The sequence below is a fragment of the Bombina bombina genome, chromosome 4, assembly GCF_027579735.1.
Source record: "Bombina bombina isolate aBomBom1 chromosome 4, aBomBom1.pri, whole genome shotgun sequence".
Lineage (NCBI taxonomy): Eukaryota > Metazoa > Chordata > Amphibia > Anura > Bombinatoridae > Bombina > Bombina bombina.
This window is the reverse complement of record NC_069502.1, coordinates 659153584-659173658: the sequence shown is the minus strand read 5'-3', so window position 1 is coordinate 659173658 and position 20075 is coordinate 659153584. Positions and strand designations below refer to the sequence as shown.

The 20075-nt window shown below is 35.4% G+C and overlaps 1 protein-coding gene across 50 annotated transcripts in view; it reads right to left on the bottom strand.

Moving 5' to 3' along the window:
- TRDN (triadin) overlaps positions 1 to 20075 on the bottom strand; it is a 950114-nt gene that overhangs the window by 717767 nt on the left and 212272 nt on the right. For all 50 annotated transcript variants that reach the window (XM_053710723.1, XM_053710722.1, XM_053710726.1 and 47 more), the window contains exons 10-13: positions 16701 to 16760; positions 16456 to 16515; positions 9588 to 9764; positions 8960 to 9019 (exon numbers count right to left, since the gene is read on the bottom strand). In XM_053710723.1, coding sequence (XP_053566698.1) covers positions 8960 to 9019; positions 9588 to 9764; positions 16456 to 16515; positions 16701 to 16760 — 357 coding nt within the window. The remainder of the gene's footprint in view (positions 1 to 8959; positions 9020 to 9587; positions 9765 to 16455; positions 16516 to 16700; positions 16761 to 20075) is intronic.

Below are 20075 nucleotides of genomic sequence, written 5' to 3'. Positions count from 1 at the left end.
TTAAAGGGACAGTCAACACTAGAATTTTAGTTGTTTAAAACGATAGATAATCCCTTTATTACCCATTCCCCAGTTTTGCATAACCAACACAGTTATAATAATACAGGTCCATAATTGTAATTCAGGTCTGTAATTACCTTGTATCTAGCCTCTGCAGGCTGCCCCCTTATTTCAGTTATTTTGACAGACTTGAATTTTAGCCAATCAGGGCTCACTCCTCTGTAAATTCACATGCATGAGCTGAATGTTATCTATAAGAAACACATGAACTAACACCCTCTAGTGGTAAAAAAATGTCAAAATGCATTTTACTTAGAGGCGGCATTCAAGGTCTAAGAAATTAGCATATGAACCTTCTAGGTTTAGCTTTCAACTAAGAATACCAAGAGAACAAAGCAAAATTGGTGATAAAAGTAAATTGGAAAGTTGTTTAAAATGACATGTCCTATTTGAATCATGAACGTTTTTTTTAGACTTGACTGTTCCTTTAAGGGAATACAAGAGGGAAGGCTACCCCAGTCTACAAATGTGCAAACAGAGTTTATGCTATATCTGAATATTAGTTTGTGATTGGTTAGCAGGGGTTCTTTTGTTCTGGGGGACAGAGAAATCAGTAAAAAGAATAAACATAAAACAATATACTAATTTGACAAAATAAAGCTGCAGTTTTCATTGCAAAGTTATTCTTATATATAAAGGTTTATAATCATGTAGTTTATAGTTTGTGTTTAATGTCCTTTTAATTCTAACCTTTGCTAATTAGATACCTTGGTGTAAGGTGTAGAATGAACACAACCTAATTTTTTCCTTTATTCTATTATAGTATTCTCAGGCTATAATCCATATAAAAACAAGCTACTTATATATCTGGTAAGAAAAGACAAAAGAGGAATAGGAAAATAAATACTAAAATAGAAGAGAAATAAATTATAAAACAAGAAGGGACAGTGAGAGAAGACAAGGTGAGCTAGATAAGATGAAGCAATAAAATAATGATATGAAATACCATTTTTGCATAACATGTTATTTCAGAAATGATTTGATTCACAGGCAAAAGTGAAATCTAAACACATGAATTCTAGGAATGGATAAAAGCACTGAAAGTGAATTTCACATTTATCATAACAAGTAATCTGTGAATTTAATATCAAGTCTAGAGTTTATCCAGCATTATCACAGCAATATGAATAAGTATTCTTGGGCATCACAGTTCACCACCCTTCCAATAACAGGAACATATATAAAGCACTTCTCTGTTATTGGATTATCTCACATGAAGGGATAGTAGGCTGCTGCTGCAATCCTTTTTAAAATAAAACCAGCTTAGCTTCAGTAAGCAGACAATAAGAAGAGCTTGCAATAGATTGTGGGAACTCTCATGGTTGATGTTCAGTCTTCTGTACAGCTGATTTGATATGAAAGCAGTTTCCATAACAATATTAGCAGCATTCTCTGCTATAGGTTGCTTTTGTACTAAACTTGTAAAAGAACATCCTGTATTACAGAATTTTGAAAATCAGTGAAACTGTAATTCTATCCGAAGCACATCAGCATAAGAATTCAAAATATGGTGATATTATTTGCAGGGCTGGGGTGCATTAGGAATTAGAATGCAGTCAGCAACTATAAACTCTTAAGGCTCTATTCACAAAGAGATGAATTGCAGGTGATCTGTATGTGATTTAAAATTCTTTCATTAAAGGGACACAGCACCCACATATTTTTTCTTTCATTATTTAGAAAGAGCATGCAATTTTAAACAACTTTCCAATTTACTTTATCTAATTTGCTTTATTCACTTGATATCCTCTGTTGAAAAGCATATCTAGATAGGCTCAGTAGCTGCTGATTGGTGGCTGCACATAGATGCCTTGTGTGATTGGCTCACCCATCTGCATTGCTATTTCTTCAACAAGGGATATCTTAAGAATTAAACAATTTAGATAATATAAGTAAGTTGTTTAAATTTGTATTCTCTATTTGAATCATGAAATAATTTTTTTGGGTTTCATGTCCCTTTAACTATGCATTAGACATGTCCATTGGTTTAGTTGCAAATTCAAATTTGTTAACGAATCATGGATATTTGTGTAGTTTTCATGACATTTATATTCGAACAAATGCACAACAAAATTTAAAGAAAACAAATAAATAAAACCCTGCAATATTCATTTGTTTCCTTTAAATTACCTTAGGGATTACAAATACTTACATGTAGCACGCTGGAGATCCGTGTTAATCCCAATCCTTCTTCATAAAGCCCCCGGGTGCGCTAGTAGGAGACTTTGCACAGTGGATCATGGAGCCTTCGCTAAAGACAAAAGTCTTTTAGCGCAGGCCCTCGGATCCGCCACTCTATGCCACCTATTAGAATTATCTGGGGCTCTGTGATGAAAGACCGGGATTAGTGAGTCTCTCCAGCGCGCTAAAGGTAAATATTTAACACTGCATTTGTTTAATGAAAATGTATGTAAATGTTCCTCGAATATTCAGTATTCATTTAGTTTAAACCAAAATGAATACCGGATAGCATGGGCAACAATATTCAAAGAAAAAGTTTTTTTAACATTTGCTACAAAAGATTCGGCTGAAAAAAATTTTTTTGCATGTCCTCACCTCTACTATGCATTATCAAGTGCCAAACCCATTATGTATCTCCTACAAGAAGAGCTGAGTAGTTAGCCCTGTACAATGCATTGTTAATGCTTTATATAATTCAGCCGCAGTTCTCCTAATTTAGGTAACTTGTACACAGCATTAACTTTGTATTGTGCAGGGCTAGCTTAGCTCTTTATGCAGGAGATACTGGGTTTAGCCCTTCATAATGCATAGTTAAAAGAGACCGTCTACATGAAATTTGTTATTGTTTTAAAAGATAGATAATTCCTTTTTTTATAGTGAATACTGTTATATTAATATACTATTTAATTCTATGATTTCCTGTATCTAAGCCACTGCAGACTGCCCCTTATCTCAGTGATTTTTGCAATCTTGGATTTTAGCCAATGAGTGCTGTTTCTTGCATAATTATTATCATTCTCCATGGGAGTGAGCACAATGTTATCTATATGGCACGCATGAACTAGCAGTGTCTAGCTATTGTGCAAGAAAGCGCTTAAATAAGGGACAGCCTGCTGGGGCTTAGAAACAGGAAACTTCACCTTAATTGACCTTGCTTAATATCTATCCATAAATAGCCTCAGCAACGGTTATCTGACAGCAAGCACAATGGGCCAGATAACAAGTGGAGCACTATTTAACACTCCTGCTCGAGTGTTAACTGCGCTATATGTAAGCTTTTTGCTCGCGTCTGTTTGAGCTTGCATTACAAGTTGAAAGTAAACAGTTTTTTGTTCTCTCGCTAACCCGTCACATGTAAAAAGCCGAACTTACAATATTGCACGAGATAACGTATTCCCCCATAGAAGTCAATGGAGAAAAAAAAGTGGAAAAACACTCTACTCACGCGCAAACACGATTGCATATTCTCATGTGTGCTAACCCGACATGAAAAGATGAATATTTCACATTCCAATGTTCTTCACATAGAAGAATATGTTCTATTTTTCATAAATAAATAAATAAATAAATAAATAAATAAATATATAAATATATATATATATATATATATATATATATATATATATATGATGTTTTTTCGTACAATATATATCAATACCTACATATATATATATATATATATATATATATATACATGATTATATATATATAGGTATAGATATATACAGATATATATATATATATATATATATATATATATATAAAATCAGTACAAATATTTGCATAGGAAATAAGCACAACTAGGCAAGATTCCCCGCTTGCTTTTCCCCAGAAATACTCTATAAACAATGGATTATCCATACATGTCTATATATGTGTACATATGTATTTATGTGTTTATATGTGTATATATGTCTGTAAATACATACATACACATATACATACATATGTACACATATATATGTATTTATATAAATATTATATATATATATATATATATAAATACACATACATATACCTCTCTTTAGAGATGTATATGTATGTATCTCAATGTTAAAGCCCTGTGCCTGCCTTTTTGTTCCTCTAACACCTGAGACCTCATATCTTTGAGCCCTTATAACTTTTGTGAGCAATATTTTTTTTTATTATTTTTTAGATGGTGTTATTATGAGTGTAAGTGTACTTTGTAATGTATTTTTGATGTGGTTTGTAAGACTTTTTTGTTTTGCAAAACAGTTAACCAGAGCTCTAGGGCCTCGCTAACCAGACGCGCATTAAATTCAATTGTGCTCAAGTGATCGCGTTTACTTTCAACTTGCAATACAAGCGAGAAACCCAACAATCACAAACACCCTCAATAAACCATTTAATGTGTTACTTGTAATCAGGCACAATACCAGTTTTGTACAGTGGAAAGTCTTGTCTTCTTCATAACAAGTCCAGATTGACTCCTCCAAATAAAGCTGAAAACGTTCACAATCTTTTGATGCTAATCTTTTACCAGGCAACAGAAAAGTCTTGTAATTACAAGATTTTTAATGTCCTTTTAAAGGGACATTGAGATTGTAAAACCAAATGTTTAATTATGCACAACAACATAAACAAACACTGTTTTAATGAATTAAAAAAAAAAAATCACTTTCAGCTAATATGTTAATTTATTTCATGACTGTAGAATATTGTTATTACAAGGTGCTTACTGTTCCTTTATTGCAAAAAAAGTGGAATTAGAAAGGGGAGATTTATTCTGCAGGAGAATATTTATATGTCCCATTTATTTTTTTTGTCAGTAGTGAATGTAAATGTTTTGTTGGCTGCATTTGTTCTTTCTAAATGAAAGTTAAAAGTTTTTTAAATATTCAGAATTATTTTTTGAATATTTGGATATTAGTTTTTGAAGGGTGATAATAAATAGAATTCAGATAACGAAATGAATAATAAGTAATATTCTAAATTGGCATTTAAATCTTTAATATCTATATTTAAATGTCAAGAATTGTTCTAAAGAATCATTCAAACAAATAGCTTAGAGCATAGAAAGGTGATAATAGAAACCTTCAAGAATATTAAGGGATTTAAAGGGACAAAACCTAACATTTCCCTTTCATGATTCAGATAAATTATACATTTATAAACAACTTTCCAATTTACTTCTGTTATAAATTTTGCTTCATTTTCTTGGTATCTTTTATCAAAGACGCATCAATTCCCTCCTTTGAACTGGATGAACACATGTGTAAGCAAATTAAAATGGGCATGCAAGTTCACCCACCAATGAGCAGCTAGCTCCAAGCTCCTAAGCCTATCTAGATATGATTTTCAACAATCAATACCAGGAGAATGAAGCAAATTAGATAATAAAAGTAAATAATTTGTTTTTGACTAAATATAGGTAGACTAAAGCAGCACTTAGCTTCCAACCATCTAGATTTTACATAAACATTGCAAAAATAAAAATAATTTTTATTAATGTATTATAATAATACACAGAAAGTCTGTAACTGTAGTTTCTATGTAGTAATTTTCTCCCCAAGGGGACATAAATAACTTTATTAATAAACCTCTGCCCTAACTGAATAGCAGTATCTGCTATTATCGTCTAACTTAATGGTACTCATTTCATTAACCTTGGAAAAATGAAATGCTGAACTATCCTTTCAGTAATAGGACTTTGTCACTGAGGTATGATGAAACCCTGCATTAGGTTGATTAACAATCCTAACCTCTTTACCAGCAGTTTACTTTCAGACCATTTTAATCTAACATTTATTTAAGATAACCAGTTGAAGTAAATTTAATCCATAAATAGTAAGTGCTGTAAAAATGACTTTTTATTACTTTTCATACCTATGCACTTTCAATGTAAGACAAAACCATGTATGTATATTTAAATAAACAGTTGTGCAAATATATTAATTCTATTTTGGTCATTAAGTAGTCACACTGCATTGTGCTACACCCGACTTGCCACACTTTTATGCTCTTTTAAAATGAGAAAAATAACTTTATGCAAAATAAAATGTTATCATTTGTAGAATACGTGCCCTGTGTGTTCATTCTTCCATATTTATAGACAAGTTGGTGGAGGTTGCAAATGTAAAATCAAGTTCTCTAACAACATTCTAAATACACAGCATAATATTCCTAACCAGGTGAGTTATTAATAAAATTACCTGTTTCCTCCCCATAGTACTTTCCCAGCATTTTTTTTGTTCATGATGATGCAAAGATAATAAGCAAGTCATATAATTGATTAATTGACACTAATTAATAAATTAAACTAAACATACAAATAAGTAATATAAAAATATAATTTAGATAGCTATATGTTTCATGAAATCTTCAGATTATATTCATTTTATGAGTCATTTGTTCCAATACCCAGATAAAATATTGAAAAAATATTAATAATAATTATTAAATATTATTATAGATACTGTTTATATATTTATAAAGTATTTTGATTATTTTACAGTATCTATTATTTAACATTACTTATACTTACTTATATTGTTAAATAATATATATAATATATATATATATATATATATATATATATATATATATATATATATATATATATATATATATATATAAATATAATATTTCAATAACTTGCCTTAAGATAACTCATTTTTCATGTGGGCTAATGTGTTAGGCATAAATTGTGAAACACAAATCGTGTTACACATGTATTACATTCCTATGTTCTTCACATAATTTTTTTAAATTTTTTACTATTAAATATATATTTATATATATATATATATATATATATATATTTATATATATATATATGACAATGTTTATGTAAAATAGATATCTATACCTATATATCTATAGGGATAGATATACAGGTATAGGTCTATGAGTACGGCCATACGGCTGAAACGCGTTAGACTGGGGTATTCTGTCTAACAATGCTCCTTTTGGAAACCTTTTGTTGTTTTTAAAAACGTTCACCGCCTCTGGACTTTTGTTTCTGTTTACCTATAGGTATATACTATACAGATATATATATTTATATATATATATATATGTATTTACAATAAAACCAGTAAAACACATTATTAAATATTATTACAGAATTATTATTTAGACACATACATATATAAATTATAGACATTTGCATTCAAATACATGGTCATATACCATATATCATATGCCATATATCATATATCATATACATGGTCATATACCATATATAAGACATGTGTGTTTCGTTTCTTTCCAAATCGAAATGAGCCAAATTCGCCAAATTCGGAGATTTGAATTGATTCGAAATTCTGAATTCCCTAGCAACGAAACTAAACTAATCCGAATGCATTTGTAATGAATAAATTCGAAATAGTTCGGATTTAATTGTTAAATTTGAATGGCCATGGACTAATCACAATTCAGTATAAAAATTAAATTTAGTGAGATTTAGTGATATAGAACAGTGAAATAATTCCGTTTGTGTAACTTAGAACCATCTTAATCAACATAACACATACCGAACTTCCGAATTTATGAATTAAATACAAAACTAATACATCCGAATACATCCAAATTTATTCGAATCCGAATGAATCCGAAACAATAACATTCAAAAGTATCCGAATTCAAATCAATACGAAAAGAAATTCGAAAAAATCTGAATCGGTCCGAAGCGAACCGAAACAATTTTTTCCACTGTGCACATGTCTAGTATAAATATATGTTTTACCAAAAAAAAATCATATATATATACGCAAGTAAAGTGTTTCTCCACTTTTTTTGCTCCATTGACTTCTAAGTGGATTACGTGAACGTGTACGCAATATGTTAACTTCGTCTTTTTGCGCTCGTTGAGTTAGCATGTTAGCAAATAATGTTTACTTTCAACTCATAATATGAGTGCAACCTGAGGAGTGCAAAAAGCCAAACTTCTAGAGCAGTTAACACTCAAGTGGGCGCTTTTCATCACAAATAAATGAAAGCCCATTATTTGCTAACATTTACCCTAGGGTGCTTGTTGTCTAGTCTCTTATTCTTTTAAGGAATTACATTGATTATTTAGCAACAAATATATACATTCAGAAACCTGTATGATGTAGTCCTAGGGAATAACCTAGACTTTATTGTGTATCACAGAACTCTTACTAGATATTAGATATTTTGTCTGTCATAAAAAATGCCAGAGATGAAACAGACCTTACACTAAGAAATGCTGTTTGGATGAAAATATAATACTACAGCTGTTTAATCTAATACTGACCATGTTTGTCCACAACAGATACTCATGACCATTTTATCAATATAGGTCCTATTTTCAAAAACTTGCTGGCATTGAGGGAGATCACACAAAATCTTTAGGATATTTTTTAGACTTTGTATTGTAATGTAGGTGTCTCTCCTTCATATTCAGAGCCCTGTATTGTGTGATAAACAGCTCTCAAGCTAAAATTGCCATTTCTAAAATTCTTTGAGGGACCTTGCTGAATTGAAAGACTTCTTAGATCATCTCGCCTGAGCAGAGAGCTTTAGATCATCATGCCCTAGCTGACAAGCGCAATGGTCACAGGTCTATTGGTGGAGACAGACAAGCCTACGCAAACATAAAAAGAGACACATAAAACAAAATACATGACTTTAATGACTGTCAAAGCTGCTATAGCTTGGCCAACTGGTATTTTATGCCACTCTTTAGGAAGCAGTAGATACAGAGCAAACTGCAGCATCATATAAGCATGGATGTAATATGGGAAAGTTATAGTTACACAAAAGCTTTTAACTATCTTTGTAGCATGGGTATATGTTATTATTCAGTTCATGCACAAAAAAAGCTTTTTGGTATCCAGCTATTAGTTGGTTGGTTTACTAAAACATACTAGGCAGGTTCTTTTCCAAACATAATTTAGCACAAATGTAAGTAGAACCCTTTAGAAAAGCACAGCGTATTAAGCTGGTGAAATACCTGTAGAATAATTTCCAAGGGCATACATGTCAACCACATAGCGGCAGAACTGATATTGATCTAACGGAGCAGAAAAGAAAAAGAGCAATGAAGATGCGGGTGTAGACATACGCTTGTTTAATAGCTACAGTCCAAGAGGTGTGTGACTGTAGTCAAGGTGTACAAAACAGGTATGGGAAAACGAAACTACTGGGAACAGGGATTATTAATTTATTGTAATGTAAAAAAATGTTTTCTTTTATTACAGCATTTCTTTTTTAAGCAAATGTGAATCAAAATGTAACGTCACATTTACTTACAGAGATCATAAGATTTATTTCCTATCAAAAGATATATATGAAATTGGCAGAAACTAAATATACATCTTTTTCCTTACAAGAAAAATTGAACAATCAATAATCATATAATATAAAAATAAAAAGTGGCTAAAGAATGTATTAGAAATAGTCAAAAGAGAGAGTGTTTTTTTTCCTGGCTGTGGATTTATATCCCTTATTTATTCAGTTGCAGTTCCTGTAAGAGCGCCCTTTAGTTTCTCTGAGGTGTGACTTTTATCGCTTCAGTACATTGCGCCCGGCCGCCCACAACCATCTTAAGATCTTGCTCTGCATTCTTTAGAGAAATTTACCTTGCTTTTCCTCAGGTTTCTCTGGTGTTGTCTCTTTGGTCTTGAGCTTTATTTTCTTTTCTTCTGCTACTTTACTTTCCTTTTTTATGTCTTTTGTTGACTTTGCCTCTGATGTTTTCGCTTTCACTTCTTTCTTAGGTTTTTCTTCTACTTGCGAGATCTTAATTTTCTTCTCAGCTAAAAATACAAGACCAAACAATATGAACAGAAAATATATTTTAATCTAAAACAGTATTTATATATTCGAGTGTAGTAATCCTTAGACAGGTAATTGCATGTATAGCTTCCCAAGACATATGCCAGTGTACTGAAATTATAATATTTCTAAATTCCTTATGTTATTTGTACCCAATAAATATAATAAAAAAACACAAATGTATTAAACCCATATGTGCTGCTACATTTCAGGTCATTAAAGATACAATAGAGGTCTGCAGTTTCTATCTTCCATATTTAATATCACATTTCAGTTTTGTAATATAACTATTATAGCTGTTTCTTTTGCATGTAAGAAGTTAGGAAAATGTATAATGTATCTTGCAGGACATATGGGGGCTGAATTATCAAGCTCCAAATGGAGCTTGATGCCTCTGTTTCCGTGCAAGCCTTTAGGCTCGCCAGAAACAGCAGTTATGAAGCAGTGGTCTAAAGATTGATGCTCCATAACTTGTCCGTCTGCTCTGAGGCTGTGGACATCAATCCGTCCGATCCTATACGATCGGGCTGATTGACACCCCCTGCTAGAGGCCGATTGGCCATGAATCTGCAGGGGGCGGCATTGTACAAGCAGTTTACCAGAACTGCTTGTGCAATGACAAATGCCGACAGCATATGCTGCCAGCATTTATCGATGTGTGGTGGACATGATACACTACATCGTATCATGTCCGCTTGTACTTTCATAAATCGGCCTGTATCTCCACCTTTCCTTGATTTGACAAATTGTTTACCATTGTGTCCTGGAAACCAAAACTGGCAATTATTATTATTTTTAATGTGATAGATACACCAAGCCTTTCCCTAATATTGGGTTACAGTTGAATACTTTAGGAAATTCAGCAGGTATCTTGTCTAGTGGGTGACCCCAACTGTTTTTGCTTTCCTAAATGTTCATGTCCTCTTTCCAAAGAAAAAGAATCCAGTTAAATAAAGCAAATACAGAGCCAATAAAAAAGTCTACGGGGTAGATTTATTAAAAAGGCGAGTGGAGATGATTCGATGTAGCGACCTCGCTAAATGCCGATAACGTATGCTTGTGCAATGCCGCCCTCTGCTCACTGGCGGCCAATTGGCCACTAGCAGGGGCCATCAATCATCCCGATTGTATTAGATCAGGATGCTTTCAGACCGCCACCTAAAACATGGCGGAGAAGTTAAGGAGCAGTGGACCTGAAACAATAGGGCTCTGAAGCAGTATCCGCTGCTTAAAAAAAGGAGCCCTAAGTCTCTTGTGACCTTGTTACCTTTGGCTCAGCAGAAGCTAAGGCACATTTTCTGTCATGCAACATTTTCTGATCTATAAATTAATTGTGTTACCAAGCTTTACATTGAGGACTTACTTATGTGGTAAAGAACACAATATGTAGTCTGGATAAAGGAAAAGAAATGTACTTGTTTTGAACTTACTTGACATTGAAAGATGGAAACATGTTGAATGCACATAAATACACATACTAAGGATATTCTTTTTCAACATCTATTATAGGGGTGTTAAACGGCATTTACCCTTGCTGAGAAACGCGTTGCTGTATCTACAGTGTGTTAAATAAAGTTCACACTTTTTAACAATACTTGCTCTGTTTTTATCTATTAATCGTTATATACGATTCTGTGGTCCTATCCTCTCGACCTTGTTGGTTCCTGTGTGTTGCCCTTGTGAATATCCATGAGTAATAAAAAGGGTGGAGAAATTTGCATGTATATTAAACCTACAAGTAGGAATAAAGCTATATTGGAGTTTGTGCTATCAAACAATACAGATATAATATCTGTAATAAGGAAATAGTTAAATAACATAAATTGTGACAAAGTATTCTCTAATAAAAATACAGAGGATAAATGGATAACATTTAAAACTTTGTTAAAAAAAATATAAATATCAACACATACCACATGGTTATAAAAGTAAAATAAATAAATCCAAGCCAATGTGGCTAAATAAAAATGTGTTAAAAGAAATTAGGAAAAAACATAGAGCATCTTAATTATTCAAAGAAAATTGTACAGACTCAACATAACAAATATATATGTATATATATATAATGTAACAAAGCATGCAAAAAAGCAAATTACCCAAAGTTGAAAATGTAACATTAATTGCAAATGATTCTAAGTCAAACCTTAAAAAGTTTTTTTAAGTACATAAATGGCAAAAATATCTAATGTGAATGGTAGCACAATTAACAGTGACAGGGAGAAGGCTGAGGTACTAAACCAGTTCTTAACTTCCATATACACAAAAGAGGAACCATTCAGAGATACTTTGAAACATACTAGAACATACAAGCTCATAGCATTAGCTGGGTTATCTCTAGAGGATATCAGGAAAAAACTGGATATTATTAAGGTAAATAAAACTCCAGGCCCAGATGGAGTATAGCCAATGGTTTTATGAGAATTTAGCACTGTTATAGACCTCCAATCTTACTTTTTCAAGACTCATTATCCTCAGGCATAGTACGCAAGGACTGGTGTAAAACTGATGTCGTATCACTTTTTAAAAATGGAAGCAGGACTGATCCAGGAATCTATAGACCAGTTAGTCTGACATCAATAATGGAAGATACTTGAAGGGATTATAAAGTATTATATTGATAAGTATATTAGTGTAAACAAGATTTCAAATCTGCATGGTTTTATGAGAAATAGATTATGTCAAACTAATCTAATTAGATTAAATGAGGAAGTACGTAAAAATATAGGTAATGGGAAATCAGTTGATGTGACATACTTGGATTTTGCAAAGGTGTTTGATACAGTGCCACATGAACGATTAATGTACAAAATTAAGGGACTGGGAATAGCTGAAAATGTTATCTCATGGATAAATAACTGGATAAAAGACAGGGAGCAACTAGTAGTAGTAAATGTATCATACTCAGATTGGACAAAGATAATTAGTGGAGTCCCCAAGGGATCAGTACTGGGCCCTGTTCTTTTTAATATTTTTATTAATGACTTGGAGCAAGAATTAAATAGCAACATTTCTAATTTTGCAGATGATACAAAGTTGTGTAAGGTCATTAGGTCAGGGCAGGATGAACTTGCTTTACAAGGGGATATAAAAAAAAAAATAGAAGAATGGGCAAGGAAATGGAAAATAATATTTAATACTGGAAAATGCAAGGTTCTACATTTTGGAATTAAAATTAGCAGACAATATATTATTTAAATTGGACTACACTTAGCCAAACAGAGGAGGAAATGGATTTGAGAGTAGTAAAAAATAACAAGCTAAAGGTGGATGCACAATGCAGGGCAGCCGCTTCTAAAACTAATAAGATAATAGCATATATTAAAAGAGGTATTGATGCAAGGGAAGAAAGCATAATTCTGTCACTATATAAATCCCTGGTAAGACCTCACCTTGAGTATGGAGTGCAGTTCTGGGGACTGATCTCAAAAAAAGACATTGCAAACTTAAAAAAGTTCAGAGAAGGGCCACAAAGCTGATGACACTATGATCTATCTCTCCACCCCTGCTGTCTCTCCCCCTGTCCTTTCTCACGTCAGTGACTGCTTCTTTGGCATTTTTTCCTGGATGGCCTCTCACCACCTAAAGATTAACATGTCCAAGACTGAGCTCCTTCTAATCCCCCTTCAATGTTCTCTGATTTTTTACTTTTCTATAACTGTAAACAACATCAATATCTCCCCATCACCCCACGCCTGCTGCCTCAGAGTTACACTAGACTCCAAACTGTCCTTCATCCCCCAAATCCAATTACTCTCTTCTTGTAGCAACCTTCTATGTAATATTTTCAAAATGTGTCTGTTTCTGAATGCTAACACCACTAAGCAACTAATCGAAGCCCTTGTCATTTTCTGATTTGACTACTGCAACAATCTACTAACTGGCTTTCCTCTCTCCTGCCTCTTCGTCCTTCAATCCATCCTAAATGCCTCTGCCAGGCTAATCCACCTTTCCCTCTGTGTCTGTTGCACCTCTCTGTGAGCCCCTTCACTGGCTCCCCATTCACAGCATAATTAAATGTAAAATTCTCATCCTGACCTACAAAGCCCTTACCAATGCAGCTACTCACAACCTGTCCTCAGCAATTAAATAATATACTCCAGCCCATCCCCTAATATCCAACAATGACCTGCTCCTTGCATCTTCTATCATTACCTCTTCATATGCTAGACTGCAGGACTTTTCTCGTACGGCACCAATCCACTGTAATTCTCTTCCTCGCAATGTCAGACTTTCCCATAACCTTCCTTCTTTTAAACAGTCCCTAAAGACTTTTTAGTTCAGGGAAGCCTACCACCCAACTCAGTAACAAATGAATCCCACCTACCTAATAATTGCCATCATCAAACTCTGTTTTAACATCATTCTCACCCTTGCAGTCCTCACCCCCTATTTCTAACACTCCTACCCTTCTAGATTGTACGTTCCCACAGGAATAAGGCCCTCTATTCCTCATGTATTTGTTTGTCAAATTTTGTCTTGTCACTTACAAGTATTGTGTTATAGTTTTACTTATATCAATTGTACCCATGGACAACACTGCAGAATATGTTAGCACCTTCTATAAGTATCTATAACATAATCGCGTTTGTAATGCGTCCATTGCCGTCAGCAGTTGCATGCGCACCCTGCAGCATGAGACAGCTTTAGGAGCTCCAGCTCTCATCTGTAACATAGCTGAGAGCTGGAGCTCCTGAAGCCTAGGCATTTGCCGCATATGGAGCTGGAGCGTGATCAGTGCTCCACCTCTATATGAGGCCAGATGCCTGATCGTTACAGATGGTGAAACTGTGTGTGCCACTGGGCTCAGCAGCAGCTCTGCAGTGGAGGGGGGGAGGGAAGGGGAGGGAGTAGGAGTACCCTACTACAGAAATAAAATGAACAGAGAGGGATGGGACAGCTACAAAGGGAAGGGGCGGGAAAGGGAGTGAATTACTACAGAAAGAAAGAAAAAAAGGACAGGGAGGGATGGGGCAGCTACACTACAGAAAAGGGGTTTGGGGGTGGGGGATAAATGGCAATCGCAGGGGGGGGGAGGTGATGGGACAACTACTATAAAAAAGAATAGAAAAAAAGGGGTTTATAAGTATTGACAGACAGCTGCCAGTACCTAAGATGGCAGCAATAGATGTAGGGGTTGAGAGCTGTTTGAGGGGGGATCAGGGACAGAGGGAGAGGTACAGAGGGAAAGGGACAGAAGGATAGGGACAGAGGAATAGGGACAGAGGGATAGGGACAGAGGGAAAGAGACAGAAGGATAGGGACAGAGGAATAGGGACAGAGGGATAGGGACAGAGGGACAGGAACAGAAGAATAGGGACAGAGGGATAGAGGTATAGGGACAGAGGGACAGAGAGATAGGGACAGAGGGATAGGGTCAGGGACAGAGTGATAGAGAAAGAGAGGCAGATGGATAGGGACAGAGGGATAGGGAAGGGATAGGGATAGAGGGATATAGATAGAGGGATAAGGACAGAGAGACAGGGACAGAGGGATTGGGGCAGAGGGATAGGGACAGGGACAAAGGGGTAGAGACAGATGGATAGGGATAGAGGGACAGAGGAATAGGGACAGGGGGATAGGGACAGGGATAGAGGGACAGAGGGATAGGGACAGGGACAAAGGGATAGAGGGACAGGGACAGAGGAATAGGGATAGAGGGGCAGGGATAGAGGGATAGGGACAGAGGGACAGAAGGATAGGGACAGATGAATAGGGACAGATGAATAGGGACAGAGTGATAGGGACAGAGGGACAGGGACAGAAGAATAGGGACAGAGGGATAGAGGCATAGGGACAGAGGGATAGGGACAGAGGGACATAAGGACAGGGATGGAAGGATAGGGACAGAGGGATAGGGATAGGGACAGAAGGATAGGGACAGAGGGATAGGGACAGGGACAGAAGGATAGGGACAAAGGGATAGGGCCAGAGGGATAGGGACAGGGACAGAGTGATAGGGATAGAGGGATAGGGACAGAGGGATTGTGGCAGAGGGACAGGGACAAAGGGATAGGGACAGATGGATAGGGATAGAGGGACAGAGGAATAGGGACAGAGATAGAGGGATAGGGACAGGGACAAAGGGATAGAGGGACAGGGACAGAGGAATAGAGACAGAGGGATAGGGATAGAGGGACAGGGACAGAGGAAAAGGGACAGGGATAGAGGGATAGGGACAGATGGATAGGGATAGAGGGATAGTGACAGAGGGATAGGGATAGAGGGATAGGCACAGAGGAATATGGATAGATGGATAGTGACAGGGATAGATGGATAGGGATAGATGGACCTCACTTTAAAAAAAATAGACTGCCCTCTGGGCATGCTTATCGCCTAGTAATAATAATGATAATTATACAATGTTATCTATGTAAGCTCCTGTATTGTAAAGGGAAGACCTGCTGTAAAGCCATTTTATTAGGGATTTCCATTTGTTTAACAAGATACTGGTAGAGTTCTGGTAACTTTAGAATGGGAATCAAAGTTTACTTTCAACTTGAAATATGAATGCACAGATGCTTGGGATATACTTGAGGTATGAATTCCTGTCAAGCTCAATTTACACTACAAATCTTGTGCAAATACCACTCCACTTAAATAATAAAAAGCTACCATCATTTAAGTAAATCCACCTGTTTATTATATTGGTACAATCTGAAGTCAAATACCAACCTTTTGGTGTTTCTTTCTTTTCTGCCTTTTCTTTTTTCTCAGTTTTTTCTTTTGCAGTTACTGCAATTTAGACAAATAGAAATACATAAAAATATAATCATACAATATCACTGGGCACAATTAGTGGGCAAAAACAGGTAGTCAATGCAATATCACCCACAATAAAATAAATCTGACCCTTAGGATCAAATATTAAACAAAACAACTGGATTTGCTATTAACATTACAGGGACATGTTTAATTACCTTTAGCAGGTACCTTCTTTTCAGACTTTGTTTTTGGTTCAGGTTTCTGTTTCTCACTTACTAAAGTAAAATGAACATATTACACTCGTGAGAAGGAAACATATAAGTATAATTATTTAGCATCATGCAGCATACATAGTAACTGGTAATATAGGATCAGAAATCAAATGTTTGTAATAGACATTCAGTAATCTACTAAGTCATATATTTACAAACGTTTAGCTTTGGATTGACTAGATACCTACTTATTTAATGGTGGGTAAATAGCCATCCTGGAGAAAAAGCTAGTAGTCAGCTATTCACTAAATGTAAGCTAGTTTTATAGTCACCTGTCATAAATTATTTACCCAGCCTACAGTTCACTTGCTAGTACCAGTAGAGGAATTAATCTACATCACAAAGCACTACCTTCAAACCAATATGTGAAATAGAGCTAACATTATATGGACAATTCTTAAAGGGACATGAAACCTAAAAAATGTATTTCATGATTCAGATAGAGAATACAATTTTAAACAACTTTCTAATTTACTTCTATTATCTAATCTGTTTCATTCTCTTGGTATCATTTGTTGAAGAAGCAACTATGTTCTAATGGTTTCTAACTAAGCACATGGGTGAGCCAATCACAGTGAATATATAAATATGCAGCCACCAATCAACAGCTAGAACCTAGGTTATCTGCTGCGCCTGAGCTTGCCTAGATAAACCTTTCAGCAAAAGATAACAAGAGAAGGAAGCAAATTAAATAATAGAAGTAAATGGAAAGTTGTTTAAAATTGTATTCTCGGGGGAACTTCCGGGCAGCGGCCATGTTTGGTCGCATAGCTGTGTGCTGCTACAGCTTTTTCCTGATAATAGTATAAATCTACCCTTTTATAGCTTGATCTATGTATTTATCTACAAGAAATGTGTAATATCTAGGAAGCTGCAACTTTTGATGCCTAAAGATACAGGACTCGCTGCTGGCACCAGCGCCTGGAGCTGCTATAAGATCGCGGCCTCTTCTATACCCCCGGCGGGGCGCCCTCGGCCCTGTCGTTAAGAGACATTGAGTGTATTTTACTGAGCAACGCCTGATGCGCTCCAGTAGTATAATTGCCTGTGGAGATGGCAATCAAGATATTGCAGGAGATTAACAATCTATTGACCCTACACCATGCCGCATTCACTAAGATTTTGTCGCTTACCTACTGCCCCACGCCACAGGACACAAACTCTAGAGAGCATGAGGCTGAGAACTTAAGGCAGTCGTTAGCTCCTGCTGATAAAGAGGAAGCGGTCTACGACAATGCAATTACAACCCAGGCTAAACAGAGTTCGAAGCCGGAGCCCTTGGATTGTCACAACAGAGCAACAGTGAGCCTTACGAATCCTCCTGTGGATCCCCATGCAACTTTTGGTGTTCCTCGTGAGTACATCGCAGCAGAAGCAGCGCTCCTAAATTCAGCAGGCAGCCCACAATGCCAGCCCTTCATACTACCTACTCGCTTGCAGCATCTTCAGATCCTTCTTCTGGAGCACCAACCGCGAGTGGAAGTAGATAACCTGCGTCACAGCCGACAAGCCCACACAGGCCCTGAGATGCCGAAGACTCCTACCTTGACTCCTGAAATTTTCAGCTCATCCCTCCCGGACCAGGAGCAAAGAGCTAAGTCTTGATCCCCTGACACCTCCCTGGTATGGCTCTTTTGGAGACTGGAGCAGTTGGGTTAACTTTGTGAGTAGATTGGGTATAGGGTAGGCCAGCAAAACTAATGGTCCACTATCTTCCAAGTACTGGCCACTATATCCCAAAATGTCTATTAACTTTAGTTAAAGACTTTTCTTTTTTGAATGACGACAAATCAGTCTGAACTCTTTTTGCCAGTAAGCTTTGATTGCTGATAAGGGTCAGCATACATTTTGACTATTGCCTAATTTAGAATATGTAAGGTGTTTATTACAAGTTTAAAGTTAATTTCTATTTTGTCTACTGTTATAACAATGCTTTGTGGATGCCTTAATTGTGCATATAAATCAGCATACTTCTACTATGTATGATAGACTGCAAATTTTATAGCTGCTTGCTGTGTCCCTTTAGGAGAGAGGTGACTTGACAAAGGGTCAGTTCCCTTAGTATCTGTAATATGCCAAAATAGCAGCTAAGTAGCCACACAATTTAACTATGCCGTCATTACATAACCATATAGGGACTTAGAGTTTCTCAACTTTATTCCAGGTGGAGTCGCTTTTAAACTTTGAGCCTTGCTGTCTGCGGCCAGGACAGTAGGACTTATAACATAACCTACCTTAGAATGACCTGCACTTGGAATAGGCTCCCTTTTAACTAAATTGCGGTGGTGAGACCCTTGACCATCCTATACTTGTCTAGCTTGGTCCCTCTATGCTAAATTCATGCAAACTTATTACCACAAAGTTTATTTGCCATTTATTCAAATACTGGTATATAAAGCTTCTTGTTAAAAATATATGAATGACACAAAGTCTTACTAAGACCTTTTGGAGCATTGGCTGTAGAGAACATATTTTACCCCTCTCTTCCACTTGCAGTTATTTTAGATTATTATTTTCTCCACAGGTTTCCACATATATATGTATCCCACATATATCCAGCGCTTTTAGAAAAATATTGCCTAATTGTAGCACAGTTATCTAGTAATCGGCTAAGAGTCCGTATCCAGCCCCTTATTATAACCCTCCATGCATTAGTTTAATAAGTAATAATAATAAGAAAAATGAGGCTCACTACCGGGATCCATGAGTGGTCCCCTAATGTACATGAATGTCTTCTGTAGCTCTGTATATCTTATAACATTAAGTGGTCCAAAAGTGGCCTGCTATTTCAATTAGAAGACCTACAGTTAATTTGGCAAGTCAGATGTTTACTATATAGCTTTAATCTTTGGTGCCTACTTATGCTGTACAAACCTTGTCCAATTATTATTTGATGTACATTAGAAAGCCATTTCGGTTTTCTTCCGTGTAAATTGTACTGAAATATATTGCTGTTATTGTGCCATCAACTGAACCTCAATAAAAACTTTAAAACAAAAAAAAAAACTGAAAAAAAAATAAAAAAAAATTGTATTCTCTATCTGAATCATGAAAGAAAAATGTTGGGTTTCATGTCCCTTTAATGATTTTATAATCTTAAAAAAATCAGTTTGTGTTTTATAAAATATGCTACATCACTCTGTATATAATGAATAGGTTTATGTTATCTGTATTAAAAGTTTATTTTTTCATTCTTAGAATTTTGCAAAAACAATTAAAAATAATTATAATAATATGGAGTGATTTTGGTAACTAAGCAAATTTAATTAATTCAAGCATTTAGTAATACAATCATAGAATTATTAAAACGCAAGCATA